We start from the raw sequence: 23,315 nt of genomic DNA on the forward strand, positions 1-23,315 counted from the left end.
TAAATGGTTCCAAGTAAAAAATGTTTCTACTGAAATGGATGATTTAACCGGGAACATAGCAAATAACTGAAACATTATTTTTATACTAGGCTATTGACTTGGCCAATGAAAGAGTATTTGTTTTCAATTTATGTTTTTATATGAAAATCTCAGCTCTGTGTGTAAATGATATATTATTTTTTACAAGATCTTCATTATAATTTATTTATGCAGCTTTTAAAATTGTTTCATCATCATACATAATTATTTTAAACTTGTTGGATTGATTCTTTAAGTACCATAATATTTTAATGTATTTTACTAAAACAAGTATCCATGGTTCATCTATGCAATAATAAAATCCAGAAATAAAAAATTATCAAATTTTTATAATATATTTCTTATACATTATATAATTTTTTTTCTTACATAACCATAGCGTTGTTATTTCAATTTGTTTTTCTTAATCTTTTAATTAATATTATTGAAAATATTTGGAATAAGTTACCTACATTTATTTAAATTTTGTATTGCATTCTTAACTCTTTTAGGTTACTTGTTTTGTAAAGCTACACTTATTTGATTTGTACAAGTAAAACAAACTACTAATACTATTTAAAAAACCTTAGATTTTTGGGGAGGAGTGGCATTGCCTTATAGTAACTGGGAATACATGGGGTACATTGGATAACATTTTATATTAATTTTAAGGTTGTACATGTAATATGTTAACTGTATAAAATAATGAGATACTACTTAATTTTATTGAATGAAATTCATTAATCATTACTTATAAGATTCAAAATTAGATAAAAATCATGTTAAGTATTATTTTTCACGTGAAAAGTTGAGAGAATATTATAGCATATTTGTTTTAAACTAAAAATAAATTCATTTTAAAAATATAAATTTGAAAATGCATGTTTAAAGAAAATTTAAATGTTGTACCACTTTACCGTTATATTTATCTTTATGATGACATTTGTTGTAAAACAACTTATTTTTATTTTATATAATATTATGATATGTATATCATGGAAAACGTATATTTAACTAGTACGGTCGTCGTCGCCGTACATAATGTTATATTGCAGTATAGTGTGTTTATATTTTCGCTTTCACCCTCTACTAACGCATCAAATCATCGTAGTTCTAAAATCTGCTCATCTCTCCTCTTGCGCGGACATGGCGGTGTATCGTCTCTCTCAAATTCCACCTAGGAAGAATCCGCACGCAGACGTTTACCATGCTGTCAAAAGGCCATAATCCGCTTGGTTTCGATTTCAATCTCGAAATGGAGATGAGCACTGCTGCTGTTGCTTGTCGTGTGTAAAACTCCCACAGAAGCGAATCGAATGCTTTTTAAGAAAATAATCCCCCCAAGGAATATACGCACTAGCTCGTGTCTGTGTATACGTACGACTGAAATAAGCACTCGGGCGTTAGATGAATGAATTGTAGTGCGGTGTAGCAGAGATGAAAAAAGCCGCAATAGGCCGACGTAGTGGAGACACGAATGACAGACGGGTGGATGGTAGAACCGATGATATAGGCTGAAGCAGAGAGTTGATTCTTTTCCTTTTCCGTTACCTTAAGTGTGTATTTGTGTATGTGAGTGAGTGTTTGTGTGTCCACCAGCCGTATATAAATAAATTATAGTGATTGGATCGATGATAGCTGACGCAAACGGTTGCTGATAGCTGACTTCCGAGTAAAATTCCGGAAGAAGAACACTTGATAGCTTATAAAATACCAGTAAAACGAACTTGGTTGTTTCAGGTGTATAAGTAGCGAATAAAATATATTTTTAGATTTTGAGTTCACTTACCGTTATAGAACAACCACGTGATTATTATTTTCTTTCGTGTATGCTATTTAATTTAGTTTTATTATAGCCATTTTACAGTATACCAATGTAATATTATATATCATATAAATAAACATATTGTTATAAGCATATAGTAAATAGTAGGTACTAGATAAATTACGCATCTCATATAGTTTTAAGGGCAAATAAATGTTATTTTCCACTCAGTATTGTTATAAATTAGGTAATATTTTTGTATTATATTATGTCCAGCTTTAAAATTTAATAAAGTTTTATTTACATAATTGTATTTAAACTGGTAATTGTTTTTCGTAATGGCGGTATGTATGCGTCCGCCGTTTCGGTTGTAACCAATGGCAATATAGTTATATTATATTAACGATATAAACGCTATTGTGGGGTAGTTGACTTTCGTAAGAAATGTCCGAGGCAACGAAAACACAATAGTTTTAGAAACCATTAAGTTACATATTGATAAATATGTGGTATTACCCAAAGTACGGTATACAATTATTTCTTTAGGTACCTATCATATAAAAATAATTAATAAATATTACGTCATATACAATATAAACTATAAAATAATTGACGCATGCACTTATAGCTTGAAAAAAATCATATCATTTAGTCATATATATGTAGACACTAATATTCTATATTGTTTTTCTTACATTTGGTTTTTGTAATTCATCTAGGATGTAAAAAATATATTTCTTGCATAATTTTTGTTTAGTTTATAATGTTGAATGTTCTATATAAAGTAACATATTTTGCTTAAATTTATTTTTTCATCTAATCGATCACTAATTTCAAGTTCATGAATTTGATTTATATATTAATTGCATTAATTATAAATAATAAATTTATTATAAATGTTTAAAGTTCTCGTTTACTATCGTCAAAAGTGGTGTAAAATTTTCGCAAGTATTATAGTATCTAGAAACGTTTTCGGAAGTAAGACTTTTAAAAATACACATTTAATGGAAGCAATGACAAAAAGGTATCTAACCTTTTCCAGTCGGGTGGACATTTTCAGTTATTCTTTGACAGCCATTGGACCTAATGGTGCTATAATAGTGCCCTTTGAGTACATGTTTTCTCTCAGTCAACGTTAAACACAATTTCCAAAAAAAAAAAAAAAAACCTTATGCAACCATAAACTTATTGCCAAGTGTATTCACATTTGTTCTAAGTATCTATCTAAAAAAATCAAACATTGCGAAACATGTTTTACAACTATAAGCTAATTGTTAACTATTTAAAAGGAAGAAATAGTAATATCTTTCTTGATTTGTTATTAATTTATTATCTATTTATAATTTTTTGTTTGAATGTTTAACTATTTATTAATTATTTGGTTACATTTTTAAGAAGTACGTGTACTTGTGTGTTTTTATTATAAAAATGTAAAAATGGCTAAAGAAATATTTCAAGAATGGATAAGAATAGCATTAAACAATAACAATTTTAGTATTTTAAAAAATACGTATTCACTAGATTTATATGACTATGTAAATTCTTCTGAATCATTGTTTAGTCCTTTTGAATTTAAAGTAGATTCAAAATACAAACGACAGTTAAATAATAAAATATAAAAAAATAATAATAATAATAATAATACTATTTGAACACTGTGACATATAACAATATCGATTTACTCAGAAAATAATGTGTATCCCCAACTTTGTTTGTCATCTTCATAAAATATTAGTGATTATAATAGGTATAATTTTAAATAAATTGTGACCAATAAAATGCAATTTAAAAAAATAATTCTTAGAATTGTTTTTATTTAAGAAACCATAACGACATAACAAATAAATCGTTTTTAAAAAATCAAACAATAATGTATAACGAACAATAAAAATATGATAAATAATAAAATAACTATATAATTTTTAAAAATTGGTTATTAAATATAATTCATATAAACTCAATAATAATAATATAACCTATTAGTTATTTCATTGTTTATTCTTCATAATATTTATAAACGTAAATTAATATTAATAAATGGTTTGAAATTGTTATTATTATTGTTACAATTATCTAATGCATACAATAAAGTTTTTAGCTACTTTTAGATTTTTTATAAATTTATAATTTAATAAAAAATAACTTGAAAAAACTGTGTTATGTATAGCACCATAATATTATAAATAAATAGAAATTATTGGTATTATCTTCATAATACATATATTTAATATTTATAATTATTAAAAAATTTTATATTTAAATTTTAAACTGCATTAATAATTATTTAATGGTTTTCGTTTTCAATTATACTCAAGATTATCCGTATAAAGATAAGCAAAATCATAAATTTAATTTCAAACATGGATGCGTGAAAATACTGAAATCACTATGTGTGATCTGCAAATCATAAAAATAAATTATATATACTTATATATACGTATATAGGTATATATTATAGTATATAGATTTATAAGTATTATAATTAGATATAAATAATATATTATTATGTTAACTTAGTATTTGTTATTTTATACGCAAATTAACTCTAGCTTTTATATTTTCTATATCGTTGCTTTCACTGAAAATATTTCCATTACTATGAGTTTGGTGAAAATAATATCTATAATTTACATCTGAAAAAAAAAATGTTTCAACAATAAACGGAATTTGGTAGTATCTAATCACTATTTCTTTAGAGCAGTGAGCAGTGTTTCTCAACCAGTGTGTTGTGAAAAACTGGTGTATCGCCGAATATAAGTCCAAATGTGTCAAGAAATATTTTAAATGATACAAAATGTACAAATTATTAATATTTGATATCATTTCTATGATGATTAAAAATTATTAATTTGTAAACAAAATTTATAATTATTTTTGAAGTTATATTTTTCCTTTTTTCTTTTTTATTTAACATAACCAATTAAAATTGAATATTATATGTTACAGATTATTTTTATTATTTTTATTTTTTCATTGTGGCCCATAAAATATTAAATATTTAAATAGTGTGTCGCCGTAATACAAAGCTTAAAAAACACTGCTTTAGAGAACGATTTAAATATTCCTTGTGGGCATATTTTATTTTATCTTTTTGATTTATTTTACATTTGTTAAAAAAAAAAAAAATAAAAAAAAATTATGGGAATATTTCGACGTATTTGACTAAATGTTATTAAATTTATATAAATAATACTTGTTAATATAGTATGTTTAACTATATAATTGTTGTTAACTATATGTTGTGATCACTAAATTGTAAAATTTAATTTGAAATTTTAATTTTTAGATTCAACTTTATGGTTACAATACTGATCTTTATTCAAATATGTCCGAAGCTCAAATGAAATCTCAAGGCATTGTGGGTGTATCACTTATGGTCCAAGTGAGTAATTAAATATGCTCTGTTACTTTATAATTTATTATACGTCTTCTTAATTATATTTTTAACCTTGTAGATTGGACAAACAACGAATTCGGAATTTCAAATGGTCACCAACGAGTTTAGTAAACTTTTATACAAAGGTAAGTTAGTATTAATATTTAATATTTAAACTATTGTGTACCACTATGATAATGATAAATATTTAAAAAATTTTTATTTTCGTATTGTGATGTGTTTAATAAATAATGATTTAAAAATTAAAATCAATTGTTGACTGATATTGGTAATATCTGTAAATGGCATTGAATTATAATAATTAAACCGTCCCCGTTAAGTCTACATGACAAAATAGTTGACTGAAATAATTATTAAAAAAATATTAAAGCAGAACAACAAATTAATTATATGATCAAAAAAATTAAATCGTTTAATATAATCGAATTGCAAACAATAATTAATTAAAAACAAGTACTACATACATTAAAACTATTTTAAGCAATTTAGCGTCTTATTGTTTTTTGATAATTGTTAATATTGTCTATATCAATAATATTTTTTACATTGTCATATTATTGTAGCACTAAGAATATAAATTTGTTGAATTCGTTATTGTTTGTTAATACAAAAACTACTTAGTATATTACTATATTAAATTATGGAGTTTTTAGTTTGAACATCAATTATAACATTAGAGTTTTTGCGCGTTCCGGTTCTTTATTAATTTTTCTTATTTATAATCTTGATAAAATCATTTATACGAGCTGGTTTTGTAGGAGTTAAGCAGATAAATACAGCATTACATCGTCCTTAATTTTAAGTACAGCTCTAAAATCACTTTACAGTCACTTAACGATTTCAGCATTAATGCGAACGTGCTTTTGTCATGTCACGTGTGTGAAAAACAATGACAACAAACTGTGTGGTGCTAAGTCATTTAAAAACTTTGTTTTTGTCTTGAATACTACTATAGGAACACATATGTATGTACATTTATTTATAATATTTATGTACACATAGTAAATATGTGCACCATGATATGTAACGCGTAAAAAATTATTTAATGTAATATTGTTAGAAGATTATCATATATATTATATTTTTAATTTATTTAGAAAATATACAATCTGTAAGGGTAATTTTACAATGAGCATATATGCAGTATATACCTATATTATGTTGTTTTTTTTTTTTTTTGACAAGAATTTACATGATTTTGAGGAATTATCCAACAGTAGTACTTATGACGTGAGGAAACTATCTATAATATAATAAAAACATCTCAATAGAAAGGATTAAAACAGTTGATACATAATGTATAATAATTAGGCATTATATATAATTTAAATATGTTTTATTTGCCGTATGTTACAATTTACAATGGAAATTATTATAATTCTAATGTGAAATCATTATAGTATCGTGTTCAGTTTTATTGATTGTTACCTAAAAAATTAATTATTTTCGAATATTTCTATATTTTTCTGCGTTGTCGTATAGTTTTTAGGTACAGTTGTTTGGAAACATTATTATTAAGTGAAAGAATTTTATTTTCATAGGATTATTCCATAATACAAAACTTATTGAAAATAGTGCTATTAAAATAAAGTTTTTTGTTATAAAATATTATGAATCAATATTTAAACATTTCTCGGAATATGAACAAAACGAATTTTATTCTTTAAACTTGATTCATTCTACATTAATTTATTTTTTTTTTTATAAAAATATATGAAAGAATTCGTTTTAAATATTTATTTATTTCATGAATTCCAAACATTTTACTATACACAAGTAAAAATTTGTCGAGGTAGTCGTCTATACAAGAAATTCGTTTTGACTACAGTATTCTGTAATGAAATATTTGGCGTTTTAGACTTTCGACAACCTGAAACTTGTGTTTTACTATGAGAACTTTTATTTTTAAAGATTATTTTATACTTATCTGTAGCAAAATTATAGGTGTATATACCATTTTTGTTTGATTTTGTGTAACTAGTTTTATTGGTTTTACCTATTTTAAAAATATAAAGATAAATATTTCTACTAAGTTTACATACATAATTTATACTGTATTTTATTATTATTCAATTGTAAAAATCAATATTTAAATAACTTTTATGTTCAAAAAGTCAAATAAAATTAATTTAATGTACTTAATCAACTGTTAGCAATATTAATTGAATTATATGGTTTTGATTTTAGTTCACGATCCTACATATCAGCATACATTTCCTTATTATTTATTTAATTGTATCATTTAAACAATAGAGTTTTTGACCTATTATATTAAAATTATGTAGGGATAGTTTTAATCCATTTAATGCAATTCACTGAATATGATAATTGATTTTTGATTTTTTATTCTTTGAAGTTATTATTAGAATTTAAAATAAAACTTGAAAAATACGATTAGTTTAAATTCTTTAAATAATTAACTTTAAAAAAAATAAAAATGATCCGATAAATTTGAAATTTGTAGTGTATATTTTATGTTAATAATTGCTACTATATTATCGTTTGAGTAATAAAATTACAAAATTAAAAAAAAAATTTATTCTAAGCACGTGTTTAAAATATAAAACTATAGCAGCACGGTTGACAGAAATATTACTTAGAAAAGTTGTAAACACACGCCGATTCTGTAAATATTCATAGGTTAAACATAAAACTATAGAAAAAGGTAATTTTGTGCATCTAGTTATATAAGGTGCAATTTTGTGTAAGTGTAGATTGTTTTTTGAGAAAATTTAACCTAGACGCGGAAACCTTCTCTGAATCATTAATTGGATACGACGTTTGTGTTGTTTTTGTTTATGAGGAAAAGTTTAAACTCGATTAAATCAATCTTTAATAAACGATCAAAACAGACATTTGCCTTTTAAAAAACAATATTATTTTTCAAAGATTACTTTATCTAAATAATAAAATGTACTTCAAGATCACTTTTTATTGAATGTAATAACATTCAAATGAATATATTATTTACTTGAAGTTATATACATATATTATATGTTTGTGAATTGAATTTCGGTTTTGTTTTAATTGTGTATACTGTTAAATTGTTATTTATATTATCAATATTAGACCTTTCGAATTGAAACTATTACAATATTTGATGTTATAAAAAACGTTTAATAAAAATGAAATATACTGTTTTCATCCCATTTAAATACAATATATTAATTGCACGATGAAAACAAAGTTCTTTTTTTCCATCCAAAAATGTAACGGATCAAAGGTCTGGGACAAATATACTATAATATTGTATGCCATATGAGCCAAAGACAATTTATTGTTTATATATTATAATAGCTATTATGACAGAACGCAATTTATTTCTATATTACCGGTCCGTGTATAATATAATTTACTGATATATCGATGTCCTCGAGTAATGTAGTTTTAGATATTTATCCAAAATTTAAATTTAAATAATATAGTGTATTTGTGCAATACCAAGAGAACCATTGTTCAAACGTATAATAATATTATACAAACGTTTCAATAGTCGTTCATAAACTTAATAATAATAATATTGTACCATATAGAAAAAAGGTGGTGAAAATACTGTTAGATATATTATATGTATGTAATTTTATTGTTATATTACTGTTTTATGTTCAGAAAATATGTTCAAGTTCATTTTATTTGTAAAAATAAAGGCGTATTTTTATTTTGAATGCGAAATAGTGGTTATACATATAAGTGCGATGATGTTTTAAACGTTATATGCCCTTATAAAATTAATGATGTTTAATTCTCTGTTGTAAAATAGTAAGCCCGTGTATGAAATTGTTTGAAGTGTGCTCCTCTTTGCACAATGACTCGTTTAAGTTGTTGATTCGAACTCGAAATTAACCAAATTTATTTGATTAGAATAATAATTATAACTGACCAACTATAGGTTTAAAAATATATATTATTTAATTTTATGTTTGTCATTTATTTGTATAAAAAACATGATATTTATAATTTTTCAAACATTATCGTTTGTATTTTTCTTTTAATAATGGATTTGTTCGAATTCTAGACTTTTGTAATTTTTATTTTTAAACATTCTTAAAAATTACTATACCATATTTAAAAATACTTATACTTTTTGGCGTTTAAAGATTATATTATTTCTATACAAATGCTTTTTTTTTCCAGTAAATTTTTTATTTGATACATTTTTTAAAAAAAGTTATGCATACAAACTGAAGTTTAAAGAAGCAATTTTTTAATTATTGAACTTTATTTATGTAGGAAAATATTTAATGATAATAGCATTAACAATTTGAGAGAAATGATAATTTTAAATTTATATTGATGTATTATCATTTTTTAATTTCTAAAAAAAATGTATGTATTATATTTACCATAAAGAATTAAGAAATTTAGCATTATTCATTTAAAATTTGATTTCTATGTATCAACATTTTCACAAGTAATATTGTCTTACGTTTTTTTTTTTTTATACCACTGTAGAAAAATACTTAATAAAATCATCATATTTAATTGTTTAAAATATATTCTTAGATCATATAACTGAAAATTCCAAAAATCAGAATTCAAATAAATGTAATGTATTATAATAATATAAACGATAAAAAAGGGGATGAAAATGCTTGTTCAATTACTCTGTAATAAATATAGATATTATATCAAAGTAAATAAACTATATTTTTTAATTTTTAGTACTATATAGTAGGTATATCTAAGGATGAAAAAAAAAATCAAATATGGGGACATTAAACGAAGAATTATTTATACACACATAATATATTATATTTAATGTACATAAAAAAAGAAAAAAAATATGTTTTATAGTACGTGTATGTAATACGTAATAACATACAAGTGTACACAAAATACATTTATACATGTCGTCTTTAAAGAGTATACAAGTATTTTTTGATTTAAAAAGGAAAAGCTATAAAACACATATATTTTCAAGTTATTTACATATATTTTATGATATTTTATGTAATTAGAAGTGTAAAGTAATCGTTAATCACCAAAATCTTTGATATGTATTTTATATAATACTTAAATAAAGATCATCATATTCAGTAGTTTAATCATATTTTAACTATTATAACATGAAAATACATAGTAAATATAAAAGTATAAATTAAATATTGTTGATAAATGAATTAGGTTTTTACTTAGTATTTAGTGAAAAAATACAAATATTTTTGTTGATTCAAATTATTCATTACCATATACGTTTAAATTTATTATACTCGTACATATTTTGTAACACTATCCTAAAAAGTTATTTAATATTTTGTGGTTAAAAATAAGCTGTTCAGTCAATGAAAGTTGTATGCATTGTAAACAATTAATATAGCTACAATAATATTTTAGATTGTTAAATTTTCCTTAAATACTGTTATTTATTAATAAACAATAATATTTTATTTAAGTCACGATAATAAGACAAAACGTTTCTAAAAACACTAAAAACTTCAAACAGAGAAATAATTATAAATAATTTATATTTTCTTTAAACTATAATATATTAATTAAAATTACGATCAACGTTTTACACTTATTTATCATATTCTAAGTACCTTTAATTTACTTTTATGTAGTTAAAATGGTTACTGTAGTATGTTGTGCTTATGTTTATAAAAGTACTAGAAAAAAAAATTCAAAAACCGTTAATTATAGGGGCAACATGATAACGTGAAAACAAATTGAAGTGTATTGTATAGTGTATAGATATTTTTACTTTGAAAAAGGAAATTTTGTTACGTGAATTTTACACTTTTTTTACTCAATTTTGAAAGTAACTGGTAATGTACATATAATTACTTTATTTTGAATAAATTTAATATTTATTTCACTAGAGTATTAATTAAATTTTAATCAAATCTTAGGATAAAAATAAATACAAATATCTCTGAAACCAATTTTGTTGATCACTTTTGCCATTGTCTAAACACTCTAAACTTGTCCACGATACATAGTTTTATTTATTGGGGTTTAATAATTCTGAAATCAAAACCTGATTGCATTATTGTGGTTTTGGGAAAAACGACTAAATCGCGTAAACGTTCGATAATAATAAACTATACCATGTAATTATCGTTCAAAAATCTAATTGCTCTAACAGCAGCTCAGTACTCGTCCCCGATAGTCATTTAACTAGATCACTAACGTTGGTATGTACAACCGAGCTTAAAAAATCAATATACAGGGTGTTTCATCAAGTATTTTAATTTCAAATTTATCCTTTAACTTTAGATATGAAATTAGAGTTATAAACTCTAATTTCTTTTAATTTTTGTATAATATTAAAACAGTATTTTTTTAATACTTCGATTTTTATGCTAATATTCTATTGTGATAAAAATTTCATGAATTTAAATAAAAACCTTTGTTTTTTAGATTATAAACGAAATTTTATAATGATGTATACTTTTGTTTGTTTTTACTATTATCTGTCATTACCTTTCGGAAGGACAGTAAAGATACTTTAAACTCAACATTTAAAAGTAGTTTTTGTAGAAAATTGTATATAATTGATATTTTTGAGGAGGAGTTAAAAGTAAAAAAAAAATTAAAAACAATTCAGAAAGAATATACAAACCCCGTTCTTATATAAAACTGCATTAGTGTATTAATAATTTAAATGTTAATATTAGTTAGAAATAATAATTATTATATTATATTATTTATATTACCGAATTAATAATCAAACAATTAATCACTTATAGCAATTTAGATATATAATAAATTGATACTAAAAATATAGGCTAATAGATGATTTATCAATGAATTATAATTTATCACACCCATTACTACAATAATCTACTAAATTCAAAGGTATACATAACAATTTATATAATTCTGAATTGCTTTTCCGATATGTTACTAAAATTATTTTATTGTTATGTAAATATTTTTTTTTGCTAATTTTTAAAAAAAATCGTAAAATTTGATTTAAAAAATAAAAATATTAAAAAAATATTTTATCATAATAATTTACATTTGAAAGAGAATAATATTTAAAAAAATATGTTCCTATCACTTTAAGTTTTAAAAATATGATATATTATATAAACATTTAAATATCATAAAAATAATAATTTGAATAAATGAATGATTAAATAAATACAATAAATGTAAATATGACGATTAAATCACTCTGTATATACGCATAATAATGCATAATGCAATATCATCATAATGTTTTGTGCGTGTGCAATATTATTTCTATAATGCACGTACGGGTAAATGTTTATGCTTGCGACTTCGTTAAGTACTGTTTTTGCTGTGTAATTACCGTGTCGAAAACGTAAGCGTCCGTCAATTTATTCGCGTGCAATAGTAATCATTATCTTGGTGAGGACTACCACACCATCGCTGTAGTATAATATGTTAGACAGTAATAATAGCAATGATAATAATAGTAATATCACTATTTATATAATTGTTATAATATAATACATTTAATATTTTATTTTCTAGAACAAAAAATCGCATTTTTGGCGCGAGACGATCATTTCGTCATTTTTTATGATATATTATTAAAATGCTCAACTATAGAATTTGTGTCAAGGTACGGCTAAATATTCATGATTATTATTTAGTTAATTTATATAACCGTATTATGGCTGTTCCATTACAAATTAAATAATAATATAATATAGTGTGTACTGTGATAATAAGAATATTCTTACAAACATAATAATATTATATTATATAGTTATTACATTGTTGTAAGCCCTTGGGCAAGTTTTGTCTATTGTTTTGTTCGTTTTATTACGCGTTTAAGGGGCTTTGTTAAAAAAATGAATACATTTTTTATCTTGAATATTATTCCATGCGGTCAGTCAGAAAGGTTCCATAAAAGAAGTATTTAATTTATATTCATAGTAATCATAATTTCGATTAAGCTTTAAAGACACCTAACCGACTGGTATTTAAATAATATATTTAATGCATATAAGGTCCGTAATGTACTCATATAATGCACAGAATATTCTTGGAAATAAAAAAAAAAAAAAACTCGAATGCTGGTATAATGATAAATACTGTTAATAATATTTCAGATATATACTGTGTTTAATGTAACATGTTACCTATATAATATGTTTATTAAGAATGTGTTATACAGTTTTGAAGTTTTCGGCTTGAAAAAAATTGTTGTTTACTTTTGGACTACGTACGAGTATGTCTTAGATTGATTTATGCGCTCATATTATTATGCACAATTAAGAAAAAATGAAAATAAGTGGCAATATTATGAATAATTATGATACAATAGTATACTATTATGATAAAATGTGTCGAAAAATGAATAAATTACATTGTTGTAGCTAAAATGCCTATCCAAAACGCCGTGTGATCATAAAAATATAATATAGTATCGTTGTAAATGCACAATATTATAGTAGTATTTATAATAGTTCAATTAATGGATGGATTCTTCACGCAAGTCGAAATAACTATCTATTCAAGACATAAATATTAGTTATTGTAAAAAGCTATTTTACAGATTTTAAAATATATTTTATAAATGTTATTTGTGATGGATAAAAATTATTAATGTTAATTTAAATGTTCTAATATTAGATGCCACAAAGATGAACAGATGTTGGTATGATCTTGGCATCAAACACAAATATAGACAATTAATTAAAATGTGTTTGTTAAGTAAACCTAATTCGATTATACTAGTACCTATAATTATTTTATTATGATTGCTACCTGAAAGATATGAAAATTTTCACGTGGATGAATTTTAGTCAGTTTAAAAGATGTTTTAAACATGTAGATATAAATGTTTTTTTTATATGGTTACACTAAATGTTAAAAGAATTTATTTGTGATATGAAAATAATTACTAATTTGTTTTCTGATGCGTTCTGTATTTGAAAAAAAAAAAACTTCTCATCTATCTATATCGCTTACATCACTGAATGTTATATTTAAATTTGTAAGATGTGACAAACATAGGACTTCATTGTAATATAAAATACAAAATATAATATAATCTATTATTAAGTAAGTATAAAATGTGATTTAAAACTTTAATCGTATTTCACTCAATTTGGAACACATGATTATAGGTATATTACTATTTTATATATAAGACCCGATTATCCTTAGATTTAAAATTTTATTTTTAAACTGTGTCCCGTGTACTTATATACTGTGGCAACAATACAAATGATATTAACTGTTTTGCAGTGGTATAAATGCGATTGACCACGAAAGCATTGTGCGCGGGTAGGTCGGTAGAATTCCAATAATGAATAACAATAATAGAGACTATGAGTATTCGATTAATGTCGAAAAAATTATAAAAGAGAGGTAGTCAATTGTGCACGTGCACGATAATAATAATAAGAACAATGTTATAATATATGCTTTTATCATTTCTTCACTGAAAGACGTCACACCCATCGTTTTCTCGCAGAACATAATGCTCGCTAGCATTTTCGTGCGTTCTATTGTATTATAGATATTTACTATATTATTGGCCGACCATGCATGTACAGTCCCCATTGTGCGTGGAGCACTTATACAAAATGTCGATTCGAAAACGAAAAGACAAATCCAAAAACATGGTTTTACATACAAACATGATTACGTAAAACTATATTATGGATTATATATATATATATATATATATATATATATATTATATATATACTAAATAGGTAGGGGTAAGATTGTGCTGACATGGACGGAAGAAAAGGTGAAGAGGTGTGTGTTGGATAAAACATCTTTACGAACAACAGAAATTTATTTGATCAGATTTCCCCCGATGGCCACCCACCTGACCATGACCGCGCCATTGTTTATGTCGACGCTACCACTGCACTGTTATATAATAATATATTTGCTGAGTCTGTGCGTAAAGTGTATTTTAAAACGCTATACCTATAGCATGCTGCTACTAATGTTACAGTATAGTCACAATGTCTAAAACACGTTTTCCGATAGAGTGTTATTTAAAAACATATTCTATAAAGCACGTTTTAAAACCTTCAAGTACTTATCTAATACTATATATCAGTAAACATTAATCTTGGTCAATTAAAAATGGCGTCTTTTGTTTTTTAAACATTTTTTTTTTTTTTATCCCGAACTGTTACCTACTCACCGTTGTAAAATATACAAAAATAATTAATCAAGATGGAAAATATTTGGTTAAGGTTCTTGAACGACAATAATAAAAGTAACCTTTTTTTAGTTTTTAACATGATTGACACTGATATTTTTTCTTTAAAAATAAATAATTACTAAGCTCAATATCTCTTATGGTTGGCTTCTTAATTCCACAACTCCAATAATATTTTTATTCCCTGCCTCATGTATAATTATTGTACTCAATTGTATATTACATTGTATAATTCATATGTAAATAAAAATAAAAATAATAAATAACTAGTAGATAAAAAACTGTATTTTAAATAAAAAATAGGTACAAACTGACAGTTAAAAATATATTTATTTCAATAACTATTATGACGTACTTAATAGTATTTAAAAAATGCATTGAAATATGAATGATGAAATTAATTAGTAATGTATTAAGTTAATATGGGTGAGGTAGGAATATTTTTGTATATTTTTTCATAAGAAATCATCAATATAATTATTTATATTGATTTAATAGAGCTAAATAATATATTATCTTTATATAAACTTATAATATATTTAAACAACAATACTTTAAACTGTTATTAATTGCACTTAGTATAAATATCATAATATAGCAAATTTATTTTATTTAAAAAAAGAAATAAAACAATTTTATTGTAGTTATTTTAGTTCAAAAAAACTGTTGTAATATATTCCCAAAAAATCTGTCAAAAGTTTTAACATTATTATTGTAGCGATCGCCATATTGTCGTGTCAAATTTTCACTTAACCACACGTTCCTTCATGACAAAATAAGATATTGTTATTACGACTCGCTGTCACGAGGCTTTTCGTTAATATCGAACGTAATAAAAAAAATGGGGTTGGTTTTTTTTATATTAATTTAAGAAACGACGGAGTATATTTTTATTTATTTTTTCCAAAGCTAGGGTATGGATGTCTCGAAGAAAAGTCTAATTTTTTTTTTTTAATAATAATAACATTAATATATATGTATAAGTGTACCTCCTAATAATTATATCAGTAATAAAATATAACGATAATAACGTAAAAAAAAAAAAAAAAATACATTTTTAGAAACAAAATTTAACATTTGCGAACTATAACAATATTAGACAACAAAACATAAGTCATTAATGTGAGTACGAGGAATACAAGGGTTAATGACCATGAAAAGAGCATAAATAATTAAAATCTGAACCACCAACAAAACCTATATAGCCAACCGTTTTGTCGAATTTATGTATACCATGATAATATTGTTATAACAAAGCCCTTCTAATGACACACGCGAATCAACAAAAATAAACAATACGATCGTTAATTTAAAAGCTATTATAGCGGAATTTAACGGTTTGTACATCAAACCGAGATGGCTAGATTTCATTACATCGTTTTACTCATAATCGGCAATCATATAAATAAATAAATAATGGTATTTAAACTTTTAATTTTCGTTTGTCGCCGTTGTCATTTTGTTATAGAATAATAATAATTATTAAATTTATAATTATAGATAACTATTGTTATCATTGCTGTAAGTAAACCATTCTCAACTTTATGAATCTAATAATAATTGGAATTTTGACACAAATATTTTTAACTGTGGTGTACTCAGTAGTTGAATACAATAAGCTAATAACATTCTTTATTCAGCTGACTCAACCACCACCAAAGCTATTGGTTACATATTACACTATATAGCAAACTTCATGATAGTATTATTTGTTATATAAATAATTTATTATTAGATTAAAATTATTGTTTTTTTTTTTTTTTATTTGATCAATAATAAACATATTCTTAACAGATTTAATATTATTTTACGCACTACGATCTCAAGTTAATTTTTCAATATTGATACGATTTGTAATTTTAAAATAATAGTACAAATATTATTATATTATATCGGCAATGCTTGTTTTTCGCAGTTTAAACTCGAGGATACACGTCGACTTACAAATCTATTATTATTGTTATTGTGGTAACAGACAATTCGTCACTTCATATTATATGCACGAGGTTGTTGATCTCGTCTTTCTGTTTTCGTGTTTTCTATGCGTAAATAATCCATTCCGTCGTTATAGAATACCAATACAGTTTTATGGAGTTTAACATGTATTTGGTAAACTTAACTGACTATCACAGAGATGTTTTCTTCTTTTTTTCTTTTTTTTGGTTCAAAATACACGGATAAATAAAAATATTTATCGTCACCTCCCGAAAACAATAAACGCGGTAAACATGAATGATTTTCCAATTTTCACATGGCACGCGACAGCGAGAGTTTTTGAATAACCATTTAACGACAGTCTGAAATCCAATGTTCATAAAGTCTAACTACTGCACTACGTTAATCGCGCATGCGTAATAATAATATAACATTGTATCTATATTTTTGTTTGCCACACAGTCTTACGTTTATTAGACGATGCGAAACATTAAGCGTATAAAATATAATATTATATTGTTGATAATGCAACAGAGTATGCTGCAGTGCAGTGTATGTAGCCCACCACTTTGTACTTTGTGCGATAATGTATGAGGAGAGAGGAAGAGAAAGAGAAGAAAAGTTTAAAGCCATAACGAGCGATGACAATTATTATTATATTATACTATAATATAGTCACGATTGATTGACGGAAAACTTTTCCGTTTTAAATGGAGATTATCCGTGAGAGTTGTGAGTTAATATATTATACACTATAAAAGTACCTACACATACAGTCCATACAGGTATTGTGCGTTATAGTATTTTACGTTAACTAATATTATTACATTTGTTTGTTCAGTAGAGAATTAATGGAAACTATCGTTAGTATATTAAGATGTAATTGATGATATTACTCAAAGTAAGGTGCCAATAAGTTGAATTTTGCATTTTTTTTTTTTGTGATATTTATAAACTAATTATTGAATAGCTGACGGCCATTTTTATTTTATTTGTGTTCACCTATGATATTTCAATAGCAATAAAATTTCTATTTTTCACAAAGTTATAAAGAGCAAATTTTGAATATGCAATAGTTTTTTTTTACAAGTATTTATGGTAAATACAATGAAAGAGATAATTCTGAAAAATACAATAAATAACCAAATATAATTCATTTGATTTAAATAATTGAATAAAATTCAATTTTAGCACAATAAATCAATAAAAAATAACTCAACGATCTTACTTGAATTATTACGATAATTACTGTTCTATTTAATTATAAATATTGTGTATATTATGTTACCGAGAATATCCCTAGAAGGGATATAGCCCCCCCCCCAAATTTTTTTTAGTTATTCTAAATCTATGATAGACATATAAATAGCCATAAATACGTTTAAATTGTATTTTTATGGAATGTTAAACAATTATTATTCTCCATAAATGTAATGATATGCGAAGAATAATTATTTATAATGTTCGTTTAATTTTTAAAAAGTTAAGAATAATTGTAATATATTAAATACAACAAATTAGTAATATTACCATAATATTTTAAGTTAAGCTGGGAAGTATGGGAGCATACATTTCAAATAAATATCGTGGATTCATTATCAAAAGATCTTCAAAGAATTAAGTAAAACGATTAAAAACTATTTATTTGGATTTTGATATATATTAAACAAAAAAGTTGTTTGCTTAATATACTTTTTTTTTCAATATGATTCCTATTAATTTGAAAAAAATTTTGATATCGCTATTGTTTATTTTCTAAATATTAAAAAATAATTGAAATATTAAAAAAGAAAAATAGTTCTTAAATATACGTAATATTACTAAAAACATAATTTGAATAAATGCATTATCAAAGGAAAAAATTTAGTTGAGTATGTTTGGTAAATAACTTTATATAGATCGGTGAAACGATATTTACGCGGGTAATGTTGTACAATATCGTATATTACGCACACTGTGGGTGAACGTCATTGCGTGTCAAAGTCTTAAAGGGGGTAGGAGTGGACGGAGGTAGCGTTATGTTACGAGACGATTTGTTTTGAGTGGTTTATTTGACGTCTTTAATATATATATATATATATATATATTGTTGATCACATGCGGAGACCCTTCGGCGACCGTTTGTTTTACAGACGATTTTTACGACCCATGAGTCACTCTGTAAAATTACATACTATGTATATACAATACAACACAGGCAGACGATCAAAACACGAAAGCCAAAGTACAGCCGGGTATTATCGGCGTTTCACACTATAGTATTGTAAACGTGCGATTGATTTAAACATTTTGGCAAGTATACGACGATGACGATACCAATACGACCGATAGAAAAAGGAATTAAAAGGAATTTATGTTAAAAAAGCGAGTATTCGACGAGGTCCACAATTAACCTAAAAAAAAAGAATAAAACGAAGAAGAGAAAAAACGTTAATGCCGTGGACTTTAAAAGCTCTTTATAATGCCATAACTTTGCGCGGAGTCATAAAAATCGGATTCGCGCGTTTCGAGCCTCTATGAGGCGGAATTTATCGTTCAATCGGTTTAAAATCCTTGTAAAAAAAAAAAAATAAAAATAAAATAAGTAAAAAATAATAATAATAATAATAAATAAGACAGATAAATAACGACTGGCGTAAAATCGATTTTTAAACATTTTGTTTCGTGTATAGTATATAATAAATACATTTTAATAATATTCAGCGAGTATCATATACCTACTTAAAATAATAATTAATCATTTACATCAGTGAATCGATTGATCGATAAATATGTGTTCACAAACGAATTTATTAATAACACTGTAGTATTATAATCGCGGTCGTATTGTAGTACAGAATACAAGTAGCTTTCAAACGACTACACAGACATCATATCAAAGCTCTACATTATAATATATTTGATATTAATATAGGAGTATGTACAATAGTATTGGCTCTTTCAAAAATTACAATGCAATTAAAAATTGAAATAAATTTATGTTTTTTTTTTTTTTTTTGGGGGGCAACAGCAAATATAATGATAAAAACAAAATAATGCTCAGGATGCGAAAAAATCTATCAATTTCTCTGAAAACTCTCGGTGTATTTTACATTCTTTCAAGTGTTTACAGGGTGATTAAAGATAATAAATTATATGCGAAACAACGATGACACCACGCAGCCGAATACTAATGCGTTCATAAATCGGGTTGAAATTCTAGTCCCACTATCGGCGAACACTGGATTGTTTAAGACCATCGGGTGGATATACCTTGTAATGTCGCATAGAAATAGTCGTCGGGTTATACAGTTAAAATCTGACACGTATGCACGTGTTTATTATAATAACAATCTACACTCTATATACGCGACTTGCAGATCCTACCGACCACTCTGTATCCATGTGTATAAAATATGTTTAATTAAAACTTATGAAAATGTATTTATGTTAATAACGGTGCAAACGCTAGTCTAATGATTGAGGGTGACTTAAATAGAATTAATGTTTTATTCAAAGGCTTGTTAAAGCTTAGACTATTTAAGTTGGTGCATCGTTTTTGCAGTGTACGAGACAACATCATTAAAATTGAAAATTATAATATTTGTGAATAACTAATGCGCGGTCAATAGGTGAGTTGGGGGATGGAAAAATGACATCGTCAACGACAAACTTGTTTGCATTTCATACACTCAAAACTTGATTTTTCTTAGTTTTTTTTCATTCCATTTTTTTTTTTTTTTTTAGAATAAAATTATCACCCAGTCACAGTGACGAAATATATATATATATATAAATATATATTATACATTTATTACCGAATCCTATACTGTGGTTTTTTAATATTTTATTGTTTACTTATATATACTATATATTTAAATTAACTTATGGATTTTTTTTATCAAATGTTTTTCAATATTTCCATTTGGATTTCAGTGAAACACTTTTTTTTTTTTCACACAAAATATGAGTATGTTATCAACTATACAGTAATGTTGAATGACGGTAAATTCGTTTAACGTTTGAATCTATAATTGAACTTGACGGAAACTTTATACTAGTTGGAGCATATTCAGACTGGTACCTTTAATATTATTACTATCAAAATTGTAAACTTTCAAACTAAATCAAAATGTAACGGTTCAATGATATTTAAACAGTATTTACACGTAGAATTACAGTGAAATATAATTATTTTAATACTTTGTATTTACATTGTTTCACTCTAAGTTACCAACTATGTTATAAATATAATATGATACACTTAATTATAATAATATTATAATATTATAGTAGAACCTAACCTAACGCGTTTAATTCTTATTTTCTATATGTATCATTTATTTGTAGTTGAGACAAGATTAGAAATAACAATATTATAATAGAAGATCAACGTTATTCAAACAATTGATGAGCCGTGCAAATTTTAATTATGTGAAAATAAATACGAGTAGGAAGATAATATATACTATATTATATGAAATAACGCTAAAAAAAATATTTAAAGGAACTAGTATTTATTATCGGCATTATAAAAAGAAAAATAAATGATGATGAACAACAATTATGTCCTATCGATTAGTTTTATATTGCGTACAGTGTGTACCTGTAACTAGCACTTAGAGGAGAAACGTAAAATGTAAATACGATTATAACTTTTTACTATTAATATTTTTTTTTTCGATACAACTTCATTAATTTTTAGTCTACATGTAAGTATCGTCTATAATAATATTAAGAATATAAATACTATATATTACTTATTATGTTTTAATTAGCTATAATTATTGTAAAACAGTCATCAGTTAATTCCGTTTTCTATTATTCTAATATTTGAATTATAATTTTACAATTTTTAATTCGTTATGTCTTTTTACTTCACACACTATATTGCTTATTATTTTAAAATATATTTTTCTAGTAAATTTCTTTTTATTAATTCAAATTTCAGGAATTTTCGACCAAAAATATCTCCTTTGTACACTTTGAATGATTATTCGTTATTTTATTTTGATACGCCTAATCATGGACAAATAGCGATAAACTATAGTTGTTATTTAGCTATATCTTTGACAAAAATCGTTTCTTCAGGTTATTATTTTTTGATTACAAAATTAAAAATGTAATTTCGAATATTATATGCATTATAGACAATTTTGAAAAAAAATTGTAAAAATTAAATATTTATTTATTTGTAGAGTATTTAGTATACTATACTAGTATGAAATAACAGTATAATTAATAATTGAAATAGTCGAATAAAAACATCACATTTGTTCGTATTTTAATAAAAGATGGGGAAAAGTAATTTTTATCGTGCCGAATATAAATCGAGCGGAAATTATGTGTCATGAATCGCATCAAAAATTATTATTATTGCTACTATTATATTATCGCCCATCGGTTGATTATATATGTATTAATCATCCATTAAAAGTTCGGCTTATAGTTTATAATTGCTGACCGCTGTCTACGATGTTAACGCGATAGTAACATTGTTGTCATTCTCTGTATACTAATTAATTTTAATATTTTTGCGGAATTGGACGTTTTACTTTTAATACTTTTAATTTGACGAATTTAATTTAAATAAGTATAATATTGATATAAAATAATATAATGACTCACTATACAAGAAAATAAAATAAATTTGATATTTTAAAACCAATAAGTAATTATGATAATATATCTACAAATCATATGAATGCATTTTGCATAAATTGTCGATTATTCACCTGGTACACAATTTAAAATATGTAGGTGTTTGCGAAATGTGCTTATACTAGCTATCAAATGAACTGAATCATATCACTTCAAGTAAATACTAATAATAATTTAATAAATCGTAAAAACTGAAAACTTTTGATGACCTAAGCATTTCATTGCCTTGGTTATCGATTAATTGCAAAAGGTATTAATCATTATTTCATATTTGTACTGTAATGAAAAAATAAACAAAATAGCGAATAAAGAGCTTGAAAAGTTTGAATGACACTTATTTATTTGTTATTTTGAGAAAATCGATTACAATATTTGAGATTTAGTTAGGAAAAATATTTATCATGGTTCTTAATGCGTATCAAGATTGTGAGTAGTCTCGGTAAGCAATATTTTTC

The 23,315-nt window shown here is 24.5% G+C and overlaps 1 protein-coding gene across 1 annotated transcript in view; it reads left to right on the forward strand.

Moving 5' to 3' along the window:
* LOC112602199 (carbonic anhydrase-related protein 10) overlaps positions 1-23,315 on the forward strand; it is a 105,410-nt gene that overhangs the window by 60,569 nt on the left and 21,526 nt on the right. The window contains exons 6-7 of the mRNA XM_025350156.1: positions 5,070-5,165; positions 5,239-5,305. Of these exons, the coding sequence (XP_025205941.1) occupies positions 5,070-5,165; positions 5,239-5,305 (163 nt within the window). The remainder of the gene's footprint in view (positions 1-5,069; positions 5,166-5,238; positions 5,306-23,315) is intronic.

Source organism: Melanaphis sacchari, unplaced genomic scaffold, assembly GCF_002803265.2.
Source record: "Melanaphis sacchari strain LSU unplaced genomic scaffold, SCAv2.0 Contig84_pilon_pilon, whole genome shotgun sequence".
In the NCBI taxonomy this organism is placed as follows: domain Eukaryota; kingdom Metazoa; phylum Arthropoda; class Insecta; order Hemiptera; family Aphididae; genus Melanaphis; species Melanaphis sacchari.